General features: G+C 50.1%; 1 protein-coding gene across 2 annotated transcripts in view; it reads right to left on the bottom strand.

Moving 5' to 3' along the window:
- Positions 1-13810, bottom strand: part of mob2a (MOB kinase activator 2a) — a 37026-nt gene extending 23216 nt beyond the window's left edge. Inside the window, exon 1 of one of the 2 annotated variants that reach the window (XM_037450812.2) lies at positions 13302-13810. In XM_037450812.2, the coding sequence (XP_037306709.2) occupies positions 13302-13318 (17 nt within the window). In that variant the 5' untranslated portion in view covers positions 13319-13810. Of the gene's footprint in view, positions 1-308; positions 561-13301 lie in introns of those variants that run through there. The other variant, XM_037450810.2, reaches the window with a different exon arrangement.
- Between the last annotated feature and the right edge of the window lie 2554 nt (positions 13811-16364).

The following is a 16364-nucleotide window of genomic DNA, read 5'->3' as shown; positions in this document are numbered from 1 at the left end:
CTCCACATGGTTGCTTTTAGTGTGGTGGGGGGGGGGGGTAAATCAGAAGAACTCTATAAAGATCACAAAAACGAAGTCAGCCCACGTGCGTAATGTCGCATTAAAGTGTGCTTTAAGTATTATTGAAGAGTCGGCGGTAAATAAATGCCATGAAGTGCAAGAAAGACCGTATAGAGTGTCACTTTGAGCCTGCGTGGAAACATCACAGCGGGAAGTGAATTGATTTATGAGCCCCCCCCCTCCCCCCCCCAATCCATATGGATGACACATGGTCACGTTACCGCTGCGGACTGCACGTCGCCTCTTACCTGTTCAGCGTGTAGGACCCGTTCCTTTTAAACCTCATCCTGGACGACAGGAAGCGGATAAAGAGATCCAGAATGGACGGTTGTCTCAGATTTCTGTCGCAGCCCGAAAGACAAAAAGACCCCGCCGGGTGTCTCGCTCTTTCCCCCCCCCCTCCTCTCTGCTTCGGTCTCTGCTCGCGGAGCTTCACCGAGTTGCTCTTTGCGGTCCCGTCTCACTCCTCCACCAACACCACCACGACTCTCTCTGTCGTTCCTTCCCAGACCTCCCTCTTCCCCTCCTCCCCCTCTTCCTCCTCCTCTTCCTCCTCCTCCTCCTCCTCCTCGATACAGTTCCCGTGCGGCGGGGTTACAGACTCCTCGGACTGCGGGCGTATCGGAGGGAACAAAAGAGAGCTCGTATCGGTGCGCGTGGGCGCGTCTCGCAGAGGCTTAAATCGCGGGATTCGAACGCGGAGTGTGGTGCAGACCGGCCGGGCTTTGTGTGCGAAAAAACACCCGAGGCAGCTGGAAGCGGGGTGTGTCATTGCGTCCACGTGTAGATCCAACCCCCCCCCCCCCCCCATATGATGAGCCCAAACCAGACCCAACGACCCACAACAGCTCCCGTCAACGCCCGATGCGTGAGACAGACTTAAGGCTAAGAATAGGAGTGAGGAGCCATTAATGCCATTTAAATCCAAAGTAGCCCTTTCCACGTGGGACAATCCCTGATACAGGATGCTGGTGAACATGCACGAGCTACAGGAAGCAGAAGAAGTTTAATTGATCAATCACAGCTGGATCAACATAGGGGTACATGATAACAGGGTGTGATTCAACAAAGACAGGAACAGTGGATTTGATTAGATCTTATACTTTGGGAGTCTGCAACTACGACCTCTCGACACCAGGTGCTGCAGTGAGGACCCATTGTTACCCATCGTTACCCATCACAGTGCAGCCTCATCACCGGCTGGCTGCTTCCTGAATCCTCACACTGACTTTGATCAGACACGGAGGTGACGTTGGAATGACTTTACAATGATGGCGTGTGATCTTTAGTCTACAGACACCAAGTTGGCATCTAGGCTACCTGTCCTTTGTGTGTGTGTGTGCGCTACACACAGCTTGGGTGATCCCAAGCTCTTGTCTAGTCAAGTTTGGATTATACGGTAAAAAAGTTGGTACAGAGAAGATGGAAAATAGAAGAGATAGATGGTTGTGGAGAGTGGGAATATGTTGAGCAGAGGGCCAGACCACGAAGACGACAAATGGAACGACCAGATGTGTTCTTCTTACAGCCAATTGGGGAAGCATTGTGAACTGTTGGGGGGGGGGGGGGGGGTCCCCAGACTGGCTTCAAATCCAGGTTGTTTATGTAATGATTTTAGTACTTCAAACCAAAATTGTTTTTTACAGAACTTTCATAAAATATTTCTGGAAGTGACTTGAAGACAAAAGGAGCTATTTTCAGCTCAAAACTTCGGCACTTTCAATCCTCTCTAACAACGATAAGAACAGATAACAATAAGACAGGTGACATTCAGCTCAAAGAATCCACACAGTGTTCACTAAAATAAAAAGATAAAATGAAATGTCTTTTTGTGTGTAGGTCTGGAGGCATTACAGTACAAAAAGAATGAATCCAGACAAGCTGTAAATTTAAGATTCTAGGTTCTTCTGCATTACGTCATAGGATTGAAGCGTGTGTGTGTGTGTGTGTGAGAGAGAGATTTCTTCCCTTGTGTGAAAGCACTCCGGGTCGGTTCCAACGGCTCAGAGCTTGTTTATTACAATGAGAGCAGCCTGGCAGCAGAACTGCTGATCAATGGCACCACTGCTGCTCGGTCAGTCTCTGCAGAGTTACACAACAGCCACTTGAGGGAGGAGGAGGAGGAGGAAGGGAGGCCGGAGGAGGAAAACGAGTATAGGAGGAATCTGGAAGATAGACGAGGTTTGCAGTCCGAAATAGAAAAAAAGAGGAAAGCAGAAGGAGAAGCGGCTGAACACTGGAGAATGCAGAGGCACAATTAGCCTGGGCTTTATTGATGCAATTTACTTTCTGCACTTATTCATGGCCTGCACCTAGACTTCACTTGATTTTATTGCTCCTTTTGCAGCCCCTTCATCAAGCTAATTTGAGCTCTTTCAGCCTTCTCAAACCCCTTTCAGGCCACACACACACACACACACACACACACACCTTTTCACCAGTCCCTTGAGCTCAAATCCCTTCCTGCATTCATCTTCCTGGCACATGTTGTGCAAGAATAATGTGATCTTTCAGTTTTGTGCCCGCGCATACAAATGGGGTTTAAGATGCCCGTGGATACACGCATGCCTTCTCCTTCCTTGATTTGTCTGACGCTGCACATTTTCTCTGATGAGGTTTATATTGAGGGGGGGGGGGACTAAAATGCTCGTTAGCTCAAAAGCAGTCATCACTGGCTGGTGTGCAGCAGTGGATTAAGCCAAGCCCCATGACTCTTACACAGGCTTTCCAGGAATACATTGCAAGGTTAAACGCCGGACCGCAGAGCGCGCGCACGCACGCACACACACGCACACGCACACACGCACACATCTGTGGCTGCAGCAACTCGAGTGCATGTATGAGAGCTTTAGAGAGACCATGTCACTGCATGCGCCAAGTTCCCTGGCACAGAGGTTATACTGAGAGCCCAAGCACACACAAAGACCGACAGAACCACACACACACACACACACCCTTCTGTAATGCCAAAAAGACATTGATCTTAATGTGATGCACATAGGGCGCCAAGTAACACAAACTTACCCTCTCACCAACACACCCAAATAAACACAGACACACACTGAGCACAGTGTGACGTATATGTGAGCTGGGCCCACGCCAAGGGCCGGAGTATGAAAGGTCTCTCACACACACACACACACACACAATAGTCTACTAGATAACCTCTCCCCAAAAAATTATCTTTTGATATTGGGATAGCTTTGATTTTTATTCAAATCCCAGGAAATGAAATGGAAACATATCCACACACTTATATCCGCGCATTGCTTTTTACATTTTTGGATTGTGAAGCTCAGCAGAAGCATTGGAAAAAGATGTCGACAGTAAACATCAGTGAAGGTGAAATCAGTGAAAGTCATACTGAAACTATTTGATATTATTATAAAAAAAGAATTCCATAATTAATCAAATATGAATCACATAAAAATGGAAATCATTGATTGTGCCGTCCGCATATTGATCCTGTGACAGGGGAGCAGTGACGGACACACACTGCTCAGTGAAGCACAGACCAAGGGGAACTGCAGAAGACAGTGGGACAATGGCGCCACCTACTGCCTGTTAAAGAAGACGAGAAGCATCCCCGCTTCCTCATCGTCTCCATAGTGTCCTGTTGACTGAATGCACTCCGGTGTTGCTGGCATGGGAATAAAGGCCTCGCAGCAGCGATGGGATGGAGGAGGTGAAGACGGAAGAAAGACAGTGGAAGGAGGAAAAGAGGGAAGAGACGTCTGGTGTCGTCGGTACGTGAAAGACATTCAGGGCATTTAATGAGTGACTGGGAGACGAGGCCCGCCGTGAATCATGATAACCAAAAAATAAAAAGATGTATAGAAGATATTCAAAGGAAGAAAATACTCTGCCTCAGCACAAAGAAAGAACAGAACTATTGAGCTGTGCCTCTAGCTGGTGGTGGGGGGGTACTGCTGGTTTTATACTGCGCCCGTTTGATACGGTCATGTGAGGGGCCCGCAAAGAGCTGACACAGCCCGCAGAACGCAGGGAAGGCATGTAGGCCGGGATTATGCAACAACCACATCATCCCTATTGCATCCATAAACTCTCCACACCACTACTAAATCTTTTCCTTTTCCTCTCAGGAGCACACTGGACAGTCATGTGCACAGGACATGTGCTGCCCTCTAGTGGTAAAACAACACAATTCCTGTAGAGAGAAAGTCAGTTGTCCCTGATAAGTTGGAATTGCAAGCCTCGACTAAGTGCAAGTATTTTTAAACGAATAAGACTGAGGTCCTGAGCTGCGACTCAATTAATATTAACGTGTTGACAATGACCGAAAACAGACAACAGAGTGAACACTACAGGAAGGCAGCCACAAGTCACAGGAGGGGACATTTAGGGGGGGAGGGGGCGGGCAGAGGTCCTCCTTAAAATGCTTTTCTCTTTTACAGTAAATCACAGAAATGATAAAGTAATAAAAACATAGGTCTTTTTTTATAAAAAATGCATTTTGTTTATTGTATTCCCCTAAACAGAGGCCATGTTGGCTGGAGTCCAATCTTACATTGCAACCTTCTTGCAAGTCTTATAAAAGACAACATGGGAGAGTCTTGGTTGTGTAATTTATCAATGCAGATCTCCATCAGAAGCTCAATATTTGCTCATTTGAGAACAGAGTAATAAACAAAATTCCTTTGATCATATTCAAATCTCCAGACTTGTACATTCCCTATTTGACCGAATGCAAACCACAGCAGCACACGGCACGACAGCGCATCAGCTTCCCAGAGGCCGCTTCACTGAAAGTGTCAAGTTGACAAATATGAAATCGGGCACAAGCGCTAATCACGGTGCAGCCACACAGAGCCCCAGGTGGGGGTCGCAGGCGGTGGACCGGACGCGTCAGCAGCGAGGAGGAGGAGGAGGAGGAGGAGGAGGAGAGCAGGCTCGTGCGGTTAGAGAAGGCGCTCGCGTTGCCTGTTTCTGCAGCACCGAGCAGAGCGACTGGGCGCCTGAACCAGCGCTTCCTGCGTTTGTGCAAACTCAACTTCCTGCGAGCTCGTGGGCCCGACTCCCCCAGGCCTGGCGCGAGAGGCACAACAATGGAGGAGGAAAGGAGAGAAAAGGGGGAGGGCAGAGAAGGAGATAAAAGGGACGACACACACACACATATAAAAAAGGGTGGACATAAGGACACAGACCCATGGCAAACGAGCACACACGCCCCAAGTAGGACACGAGGGAGCGGGGAAGCACGCAGAGCAAATACAACAAAAAAAAAATAATCATTGAGTCATTGTGACCTCAGCGATGTCAGCTTTCTTGACTCAGGCAGCAATCAGACTGCACCGAGCCTCCCTCGAAAGGACAAAACACAGTGCGGCAGGGCTAAACATCGCTCTCTCTCAACGCGAAGGAGGGCCCCCGGGGCCTCACAGGAGGTTACGCTGCAATCCCAGAGGATTAGGACAAACGGAGGCCGTCTGTGTGCACTGGATTTCGGCCCCCCTCCACATCCCCCCCGTCCCTCAGGCCCCGAGCGACAGACAAATTCAAAGCCCCTGACCTACTGTTCCTCTGCAAGAGGAAGCGGATGTGGCAAATGCGTCTCGGCTGTTCTCGCCGTCTCTCGCTTGCGCACCAAAAAAAAAAATGCAAGCCGACACATCATCTGAAGACTGAGAGCAAAATGTCTTACGGGACGGATATCCACCAGTTTGTGCACGCACAACCTCATCCAGAGCGGGACATACATTGACACATACTATTTCTATGTTCCCCTCGTCCCCCGCTGACAAATCGTGGCTTTCGAAGTTAGGAGGTCAGGAAGGTCATAATGACCTTGTGTCCAGGGCGTTGGCACAAACGGGACGATTAAAGGGGGCTTAAAGAGCACAGGTCTTCGGCTAAAGGCCTGCGTTCCCACCTGAGGGGTGGTTTGTGAAGGACTAGCAACAAAGTCCAACAAAGGATGCTAATGAATTGCATCACAGGAAGAGTAAGATCCGGCATATTTAGAGCTTGATGCTTACTGGGGGGGGGGGGATCAGCATTCACAGTTCTGCTCCCCGTGTCGCTCCTCGTGTGGGCTAATCTCGTCCATCCCACCTCCACTTAGCCTCATTCCGCCGCCCCTCCTATTACAAGACTCCAGTGCAGGGTAGAGGCCCTCTGCAGGGAGCACAGGGTTGTTAGGTAGCTTAGCTGGTTTAGTCCGTCCACCACCAGTTACATCACTAACATGGAAAATGTCGCACAGCCATCTCCCACATTACTTTTATTAGGAGTTAGACATGATGGGATTTAACTGCTTCCTCCACCCGGCGGATGGCTTTTTTTAAATAACGCTACTAGGCGGTTGGCTCGGCGTTAACACCGGTGGTTCAAAGGTGAAGGGTCACGTTTCGCAGGTCTCTATTTGGCTGGCGGCACATAACGTAGAACAGAAGGCCAGTGTTGTGACACCAGGCCACACAGCTCTGGGCGATGGTGGCACATGGAGTGTGTGTGTGTGTGTGGTGCGCTGTGTGTGGTTTGGCTCCCCAACCCCTAATTGCTAAATGTGACGCATGGGTTATAATGCAATGCAAGTCGTGTTATGTAACGTGTATGGAAGGCAATGACGGTGTTCAGAGAGAAAGAAACAAGCACACTTTTGCTGTCATCGGGGTCATCTCCTCTGCGGCGCGCCTCGCGTTGCTCTCTGCCTTCCTTGTGGGGGGAGGCCAGTCAGCTGCTCCCATTGGGGGACGCTGACCCAGCAGCGGAAATCGGACGACCCCCGAAGACCAGCTCCCTTTCTGCCTTCATTCCAAGCCGAGGCTCTTCCCTCAAAAAGCATCTCGCTCCTCCGCCGCATTCCTCCTTATGGATGGCAAGCAGCCGCCTCAAAAACTGGCACAAAATGGGGGGGGGCTTCGGCCAGCGGTCCACAAGGCAGAGACGCTGACGCGGACTCATAAAAGCAGAGGACAGGTGTTGTGGTGTTTGGTGATCAGACAAAACATTTTTGGGCCAACTACTCGGGCTCCATGAGCAGACAATGGGATTATAAATGGGATTTACAGGAGAAAATATAAATTCAAGGATGATTTGAAAATAAATCATTGGGTCACTAACCTTGATTTGAAACCATCCAACAGATTTGTGTTATTTATTATCATAAACGCTGGTTCGAGACCTCTGTGCTGAGTGATGTCCGCCCGGTGTGGATTCTGGTGATTGGCATCAACTAGTGCGTGGGAGACGTACGGGCCATATGGGCAGATCAGAGCCATGTGACACATGAACCATATGGCTGCCGGTCAGTTATTGAGCCTCCGCTATCGCCGGCTCCCTCTAATCCTGCCGACTGCATTGCCGCGGCCTCCCACCCCGACCCCCGCATCCGCGTGCGTAGCACTACGCACACAAAGTGACGGAGGTGGGCTGTAAAGAGAACCGTGGGATGCTGGGGAAAGGAGTGGATCCTCAGGTACCGAGATGAACATGGCATCCCCCCAAAGGCGTGCGTGTACTCCGCTTGCTTTGCCCAATACATCGCAGAGAGCGCCAATCCCATTAGCTCTCAGTAGCGTAGCCTCCAGCGGACACTGACGCAGGCCTCGCCCTCGTGAAATTAAATCAGCGTTAAACTTTCCTCCTCCAGGACAAATAAGGAATCTTATCTTCCCTAATAGGGGGACACGACGTTTACCCAGAGTGTCCACACTAAGCCGGCATTTTCTACTTAGCTAATTAGCTCTTAGTAGTCGTGACGTGTCCCCGATGGTCACACTGCTGTCACGTGAACGGAGCCTTAGTCTCTTAGGTTCGGGGATCAAATCAATGGATCGAAGTGGTCCAAGGCGTTTTCCCACCGTTTTCACTCTTTCTAACCCTTCTCCATTTCTCTGCCTGTGTGGCCCGGGCTCCGGCTGTTAAATCTCCCTCTATGTTCCGTACTGCAGACCTCGGCGGTTTCTAATCTCGCTCTCTGACCCGCGTCGCCTCTCCCCATTCATCTCCATATCTCACCTATCGCCCTCGCGTCACTATCGTTTTTCCCTCTTTCCATCTCTTATACCCGCATATTCTATACTCTCCTGCTGGTCCCCCGCTTCCATTTGCACTTCTGTTAAGCCATCTCCTCCTTTTTTTTGTCTCTGTACCCATCACATCCTGACTCCCATCAGGCTGGATTTGGGGTTGGCCTCACAAACCTCAACAGAAAAACATCTGCTCAGATTTGAATGCAATTTGAAAAACCCGAAGACTAAAAAGACTAAATAAGCTTCTATGAGGTGTTTTTAGACACCACAATGTGGCGATAGCTTATTGCCAGAAATGAGTGTTAATGATTTGCAACCAGTCCGGCGATAAATGCAACCAAGCTGTTCTGCGTGTCCCATGTGGGTGGCTGGCAACGACAACCCCCCTGCTGCAGGGTGTTCAACTTATTATAGCTGCTCTTAAGGCCGCTCTAGCTGGCAGCGCTCCACGACGCCAATGCTGTGACAGAACAGTAGCTGCTCCCAGTCCTGCTGGCCACAGCGTTCAGACCGAGCAAACATGGCGTCGCCCTCCTGCCAAGGGAAACACACGCGCACGCACGCACACACACACACACACACACACACACACACACACACAGCGGAAGAACATCTTCTAAGTGCAAGACACTCACCGGCAAAATCAATACACGCCCAAGAATCTCAAAACCTTACAGAGGTAGATTATGTAAAAGGTATTCGGGGATCATTAGTGGTTCCCACTAAATAAAGCCTTCATATGTCGCTCCATGATGACTCAGCAGCGTCTTCAGGCCTGCAGAGAGCTCAGTGTGTTCAGGACTAGTCAACTGGTCTTTCTGCACCGACTGCACTACTCTGCTTCGTCCCCGGGTCAACTTCTGACGGAGGTGTCCCCTTCCTGTGAAATCTGCACCACAACAGCTGGGCTTCTAACGGCGTGGCGACGACCTCCGCAGCTCAGTGCGTCGCGCCGGCAGGGCAAAGGGGGGGGGGGGGGGGGGGGGAAAGGGCACCCGCGTCAGAGGTGAGGGCGCAGGACGTTAGTTTAAAATCCTACGCACCTTTCAGCTCGCCGTTTTCCCAACTTTCCCCAAACTACACAGCCCAGCTTGTACAATATTACCCCGCGTATAGACTGTCCTAGAAAACACACACACACACACACACACACACACACACACACACACACACACACACACACACACACACACACACACACACACACACACACACACACACACACACACACACACACACACACACACACACACACACACACACACACACACACACACTTTGCCGGCTTTGGTTGTCAACCATCTCTCGGAAAGGGCCGTGGCCGCCCCGGGCCTTTTTCCCCGCTGGCTCGCTCCCCCCCCCCCCCCCGTGGCTGAACAAGTTCAGCTCAGGCGCCAGTCGAGCACGCAACCGTCTCTGCAAATCAGCGTCCGCCAGAGAAGGACAGAGGGGGAGAGACCCAGACAGAGCCAGGGACGGGCTAGACGGATGCCCTTTTCTGGGGGGGGGGGGGGGGGGGAGTAAACAAACCAACTGCTCGTCATCCAGCCGATCCGTCAGCAAGCCGGGGCCGGGACAGGCCGAAGCACGCGGGCCCCGGGCCCCCGAGGCGGCCACCAGTGAGACGCTTCCCTCGGAAAAGGGAGAGGCACGTAAACCAACGGTGGGAGGGGGGAAAGAACTAACTGCGTGGCAGCGTTTCGAGGTGCAGTTCTCATGTTTTCTCCCGCCGAGTAAATAAACGGGAGGCGGACGTGCCGTTACGTGAGTGAACACGTCAGGTGGGATCAGGCAAGATTACAGCAGTAGTTACTGCAGGACCGGTTCAATTATGGAAAGGTTTGTCTGGCTTAAACGGTCTTAAAAAAAAACAAGTCTCGGCCCGGCTGCATCGGGTGTTCGGACCACGCAACGCGGGGGCGGCTTTCCTTCGTCTCCGTTGTCCAGCAGCTGACTGCCGGGAGACGCCGTCCGCTCATCTGCCAACAGCGCATTATTAGATAGGAAACAGCCACCTGGGCCGAGACTGTGTGTGCCGAGTCACACACGTACGCATGTATGACACATCTACAGATACATGCAGATAAGAGTGAGTCAAAAGAATAAAACAAATATTTAAACTAAGGAGCAGACTCGGAATTAAACTAGGGTGGAGACAATCGGACATGTGATTAAAACAACATGGTGTACAATTCTCCTGTTAGACACCAACTGTCATTTAGCAGAACTGACCTCATGGCTCTTGACGCGAAATGTCATGTGATTGTACTTGTAATTGGTGACGTTTTAAATGTTTTTGCCCTTATCCAACAACCCAAATGTTATTGGTCTCCTTTATTTCGGGGGATCAACACTTAGTCCGACAGAATTGAAAATATTGTTGATCGTATTGCATCGCTCCGACGACGCAGGATAGCGATGCCAAAGCGCCATTCGGTCACAGGTGAGGCAGAGCGAGCTGCAGGAAGCGTGGCCTACATCAATTCTGCCTCTCGCTCAGGTCAGGCGGCCTAAACTGGCGCTCCGCTTAGCTGCTGTAGTTTCCATTCCGTCACTCAAAAGCGCCGGGGGATTAAAACATCTGTCGGGGGGGGGGGGGGCCTCCGCATTTCAGACAGCACCAAAAGACGCATTTAGGCGCCGCGCGTCTCTCCGGTAATTTAACGTCATTCCGGTGCCGAAATAATGTGCTCTGTGAAAAGCCCACTTCGTTAGATGCACCGGGCTCAGTTTGCGGACGCGTTTGATTGGTTAGAAGCGCACGAGCGATGCACACAGTCGCCGAGGCTCAGTGTGTCGCCTCCCGCAGAGATCCCAGGAAGAAAAAGGCCATTAGTAGGCCTTCATCTGCTATGGACCTCCATTTGATTCCCTGTGGACCGTCAGCCTTTCCATCAACTCCAGCCCTCCCCCCCCCCCCCGCTCCCCATTTGCTAATATTCTCTATTTTCTCCCCATTTAACCGTTGCATCAAACACGCTCACATCCCCTCCCTGAATTGTATGCAAACCTGCTGCCTCCCATTCCTCCCTTTTAGATCGCTCTGCCTTTCATCAGCCTCCCACATTTCATTCATCACCCCAGTTTCCTTCCTTCCGTGCCGGATCAGCTGCGTTCACAACCGTCTCTCTTTCTTTCATCATCCCTCCCCTCCCCTCTACTCTACTCTACTCTACCCCCTCAGTTGTGGCCGTGGCGTCCTTCTCCCTGGGTCTGAAATTCAGAATGATTACACGCTTGGTTAACGCGTTCACAGACTCCAATCAGTCAGTGACGTGCGTTGGGCTTCCATACAGACCCTAACCGGCATCAATACAGCAGGAAGAAAGCCCTGTCTTTTACACCTATATGCTTATTCTACTTCGCTTTCCTCACCCCTTCAAACACAAACAAGTATCTGTGGGTTTATTTTGAATCCCTCACATATTATTTGCTACACCAGTTTGGCCTGACAAGAGAAAGTGTCTGGGCAAAAAAAAAACTGTAATAATCTGATGAGAGTGAGTGACTGGGGAAGATCTAGAAGTCACATACACAACTTTGAGAACTAGTGTTACAAGGCGATGCAAGAACCAGTTATCAAAACCAAGCAAATCGCGGTCAAAAAATTAGAATTATTTTTGGCGTCAACCGCACCATGCAATATTTTGTCTGTCCTATTAAAATAGGCCGTGCATAAAAATACCCAAGGACATAATACTCTTTGTGAGGGTCATTGTCATTTTGAATCTCCCAAGATTAGATGGATTTTGTGGCCTATTTCTGAGTAAAACTGGTGGAAATTGTGTATAGGTGACCAGACAAACACAGCTGACATTCGGTTTCTGCATCATTTCTCTGGAACTGCTCGAAGCAAGCAGGAAATGATCTTTGCTCACAGCAGTTAAAACAGAGAACGTGAGAACAGTTTCATTAGTGGCAATGAGTTGTCGTCTACTTGCTGCCAACAGGGAGAAAGAACGCACTGCAGTTTCGGACCGGGAGGTTAATAGTCAGTAGAGCAACGTACTACTCCGGCTGCATGGTTATCTCTCTGCACGCGGTGGGAAGGAACACCCCGTGGCAACATGCCGCCACCCTTCGTCAAGCCACAATCTACTTGAGACGCGCTGCAGCCCGTCAGTGGTCCTGATAAACAAGTCTGCAAGAAGTGAAATCTCACAGCAACACACCTCGGTGTGCAGATCCAGATGTTATCGTTTCAGCAAAGTGGGGTTTCAGAATCGAAGCAGTTAAATCTTCCACCGCGAGCCTCAATTGAATGTATAATGCCGAGAAGGAAGGCCTGTGGGTTTCGTGAGTCATTTCTTCAGCAGGCAAACATGACCCGGGTTGACCTTAAGTTTGCATAGCAAATAGGCCTCCATAAGTAAATGGGCGTCTTACTGGTGTCTTTTACAGATGTCACAAGAGTGTAGCCACCACGAACCTTGATGTTGGTGTGTCTAACAGGTGCGAGGCTGAAGCAGGTGCATCACATGCTGTACTTCCCACCAGCTCTCACACAAAGCCATGTGAGCCCCGGCAATGAAAAAAAACGAGCACCACCAACTTCTGTCTGGTGTGTCCCCCACAACCAAGGTAAAAAAAAAAAAAACATGTAAATGTGCACCTCACCTTAGTGACAATCGTGTATTTTACACGACCGAACGCAGAGTTAGTTCTAAAAGCACCGCGAAAGAGCCCGGCGCACCTTGCACAGGAAATACAACTCTAAATCCGCCGCGTGAGCGGGACCGACGTGCTGCTAACGTTAGCCCCATCCGCCGTGTTCATCATTCCTATTAATAGCCCCCCCCCAACAACGTCAAACTGGCCTCTACGGAAAACATGTTTCACCACCTAATCTGGGCATTGCCACCGTTGGCTTGATAGCCGCAGGGCGACGGGGACGATACCGAAATAACGCTTCCTTGCTTGACCCCCCCCCCACCCCCCACCTCCCCCCGCGGGAGACAGTCCCGCTGCAGGAGGAGACCGTGACCAGCTTTGCTATCGAGCTAGCATCGCGCGCAGCTAAACTATGCTAAGCGACATGCTACCCGCTTGCGGCTATACAAATGCGTTTGAGTGGAGATTTGAAAGAATTCACTGTCCCGACACTCGCACCCCGTCCAACGCGGTGCGAGTGTCGGTGGGCTCGGGCAACCCTGCAGCACGTTCGCGGTCCTCGCGAGAAAAGACTGCGCAGCTGCCCCTGCGAGGAGGAGAGAGCGCTGGCTAGGCACGTTAGCGGTCGGTACTCACCCCATTAACCAATCCATGGCGCCGGTTGTGGCTAGCTTAGCTAACGTTAGCTAGCAGGGGATGAATCCACCAGGAGCTGGAGGCGACCCCCCTGGTTTGTCCGGCCACCACCCCGCCTGCCCTGGCCCCCGCGGGTCCTGTCGCTCTCTTCCCCTTCCTCTCCTCCCCGCGCTCCTCTCCTCGGGTGCTCGGGTGTTGTCCGGCTGCCGGGTCCCGGTGGGTCTAACGCACACGCCGCTCACACCTCGAGCGGTTGCCCTTGTTTTGATCCTCAGCTCAGCTGGCTCGGATCACGGAGCGGCGGTGACACGGGCGGATCAGTCGGTTAGCTGGTAGCGGGAGCGGAGTGACCGTGAGCGGGCGAGCGGGGGCGGCGGTGTCGCGGTCCGCCCGGAGTCGCGGGTGTCCGGTTGTGCAGTGGCCGGTCGGTAACCTCTGTCATGAAGCCTTGTATGGCTACCGTGCTGGCGGACCTCCCGAGCCTCCACCGGAGCTGCTGCTTTCGGAGCGAAGTCTAAATCGGAGTCCGGAAGTAAACACGGAGCGAGCCACTCGGTCTCTGCTGTGCGTGAAACGCGTGTCACGCAGTGCTGTCTGAACATGGACGCAATAGGATGCGCAGGGAGCGGGTTAGATAAACGTAATGCCGGGTTGCTTTGAATATGTAAGCCTGTGTGGGCCTACTGCTTGAGTCTTAATCGCTATTATAACGTCTATATTCTAGGGCAGTGGGGTCCAACGTCGGGCTCCGAAACAGCAAAAAGGGTTCAAATATGTAAAAGTTCCCCAAATTGATGAGACTTCAAAATAAAAAAAAATATTTTTTTCCCTTTCCATCTGGTCGTGACTGATTTGTGGAGGTTCATTGCTTATTAAATAACAGGTAAACCTCTCCCACCATAATCTGTTCTTCATGGACATTGAAATAAAAGTTGTAATGCTGCACATCTCTTTGAATAAGGCTTGACTGACCAGGGAATGCATTCAATTGTGCTGGGATCACAGACCCCGAGGGGTCACAAACGTCAATACGTTTTGGAAATTTGATGAACTGCAAATTTGTTAAGGGAACTGACGCCACAGAAATCTTGGGGCCAGGTGTTCCAGTTCTGAAGCGCTGTCTCAAGCTCTATGATGAAGGCGCCATGTTCAATCTGCTTTGTGCTACTGTGCTGGATGGAAAACCTGAGATGATACAGTGCACAGGACCAGTTAGTATGTCCTTTACTCAATCCTCATCATTGAAACATATAAAATAGATGTTCTCTCCAAACGAAACCCAGCAAAGTGTCTTTGCGGGCCGTTAATTTCACCAAGAAGGCATTCGCGTGCACTGACCCTTCTCTGTGAACCTGGCAGTTACAAGTATCACTGGCTAAATGGTTATTTACTATCAGCCGTGGGGCTCGGCCTGCTCTCAGCATCGCTTGTCCAGAGGCGGAGGGGACTTATATTTTTTGTCCTGCGCCAAAGGTTTAAGTTAACCAAGTCTTAAGTTAATTCTTCATTTAGTCAGACAAGATCGCATTTCATCAATTAGTGTTGGTTACAGTTGCGATAGTCTAAAGAGCCAAGTGCCTCCCCTCGGTTTAAATGCTGTTTTATTAGCAGGGCTCTACTCAAATAAATGAGCTGCTGAAAGTGTTGATTAATTCCTTGACGTAAACTCAATTACCAACTACTCTGAGAATGGATTAATTGAAGTAATTTACCCAAATAAATGAATGGCCAAACAATGCTCGTTAAAGCTCATAAAAAGCTAGGGGTCTCTGCTGTTTTTACTTCAGTGTAATCAGATCCGAAATACTGTATCTGTGACTTAAAATACCAACAAATTTAAGTTAGGGACAACATAGTACTTCATCCTTCAATTCATTTGTTCCATAATATGTATAATGCATCTACCCTGGCCTCTAACTATTTATTCAATGTAGCTTTTGAGAGCTTCTATTCCCGTTTGCCTCTATTGCCATTTACCCCTTTATGAAACCTATCAAGTAGCCTGATGCAGTTTGCAGAGATGGGATCAATATGCACTTTGCCCTTTAAAGACGACTTGTCTACTCTCTTTCCGTCTGCCTCCCTCTTTGAGAGACCATTAGAGCGAGACACACTTGATCGTCATCAGTCCTGAGACTCCTTTCTTCTTCCTTTTGGTGTCCCACCCTCTCCATTTCTCCTGTCAGCATCCTCGGGCTTCTAAAAATAACACAAGCACACAGGTGACATAGAGGGCATTCAGAAAGAGCCCTGTTAACAGGCAGCAAAGCCAAATCATTGGCTCGTTGACGCTCCAGCTGCGTCCAATCACGTCATCGAGAGGCGGAGTTACAGCAATGATTGACAGGACGCTGGTGGAACCTGATGTAATGCTCACAAGAGCCACACGGGGTCAGTGTGGTACGTTCGCTGACGCAACGCCCGTGCAGAACATGCAGAACATCTATTACAAATATCACATTAGGATATTTTTAACCCCGTGTTGACCGCCTAAGCATCAAGTACTTTGGGATTACTGGGGTGGACGCATACATCTAAAACAGATATCGTAAAACCTGAGCTAATGAAAACCCTTTTTGGAGCTGATCATTTCATGTGATATGATTGATTGAGGTATTTTGGGACATGCATTAGCACCCCTAACTTTACCATAGTCTTTTCAAGGCAGAACTAAAATGCTTTTTCCTTATGCTGTCGCACCCAATATGATTTAATTAATAATTAGTTTTGCCAAGGATGATCCAGTTTGTTGTATCTGTGCATCAGCATAGCCTGTGCAATAGCACAAGTGTAAATAATGAAATGACTGAATCCTATTTAGCTGCTTCAGTCTCAGGCTGGTGGCATTGTGGATGCTGACTCCGCGTTTCACTGTTGTGGCTTGCTGGGGATGGAAGCACTGCCATTGTCACGGCCTATTGCTGTCAGCAGTGACGGTCTCCTTCGCCCTCCCCACTAACTCTTTTTGACTCCCAACAATTCATGACACGCCTCGAATGACCAAATTCATGACAGAACAGCAAATGTGACCACGCTGAGCAAATGCTCAGTCTGCAAATGACC

The sequence above is a fragment of the Pungitius pungitius genome, chromosome 6 (assembly GCF_949316345.1).
Source record: "Pungitius pungitius chromosome 6, fPunPun2.1, whole genome shotgun sequence".
Lineage (NCBI taxonomy): Eukaryota > Metazoa > Chordata > Actinopteri > Perciformes > Gasterosteidae > Pungitius > Pungitius pungitius.
The sequence above is the reverse complement of the archived record's forward strand: the minus strand, read 5'-3'. Positions and strand labels throughout refer to the sequence as shown.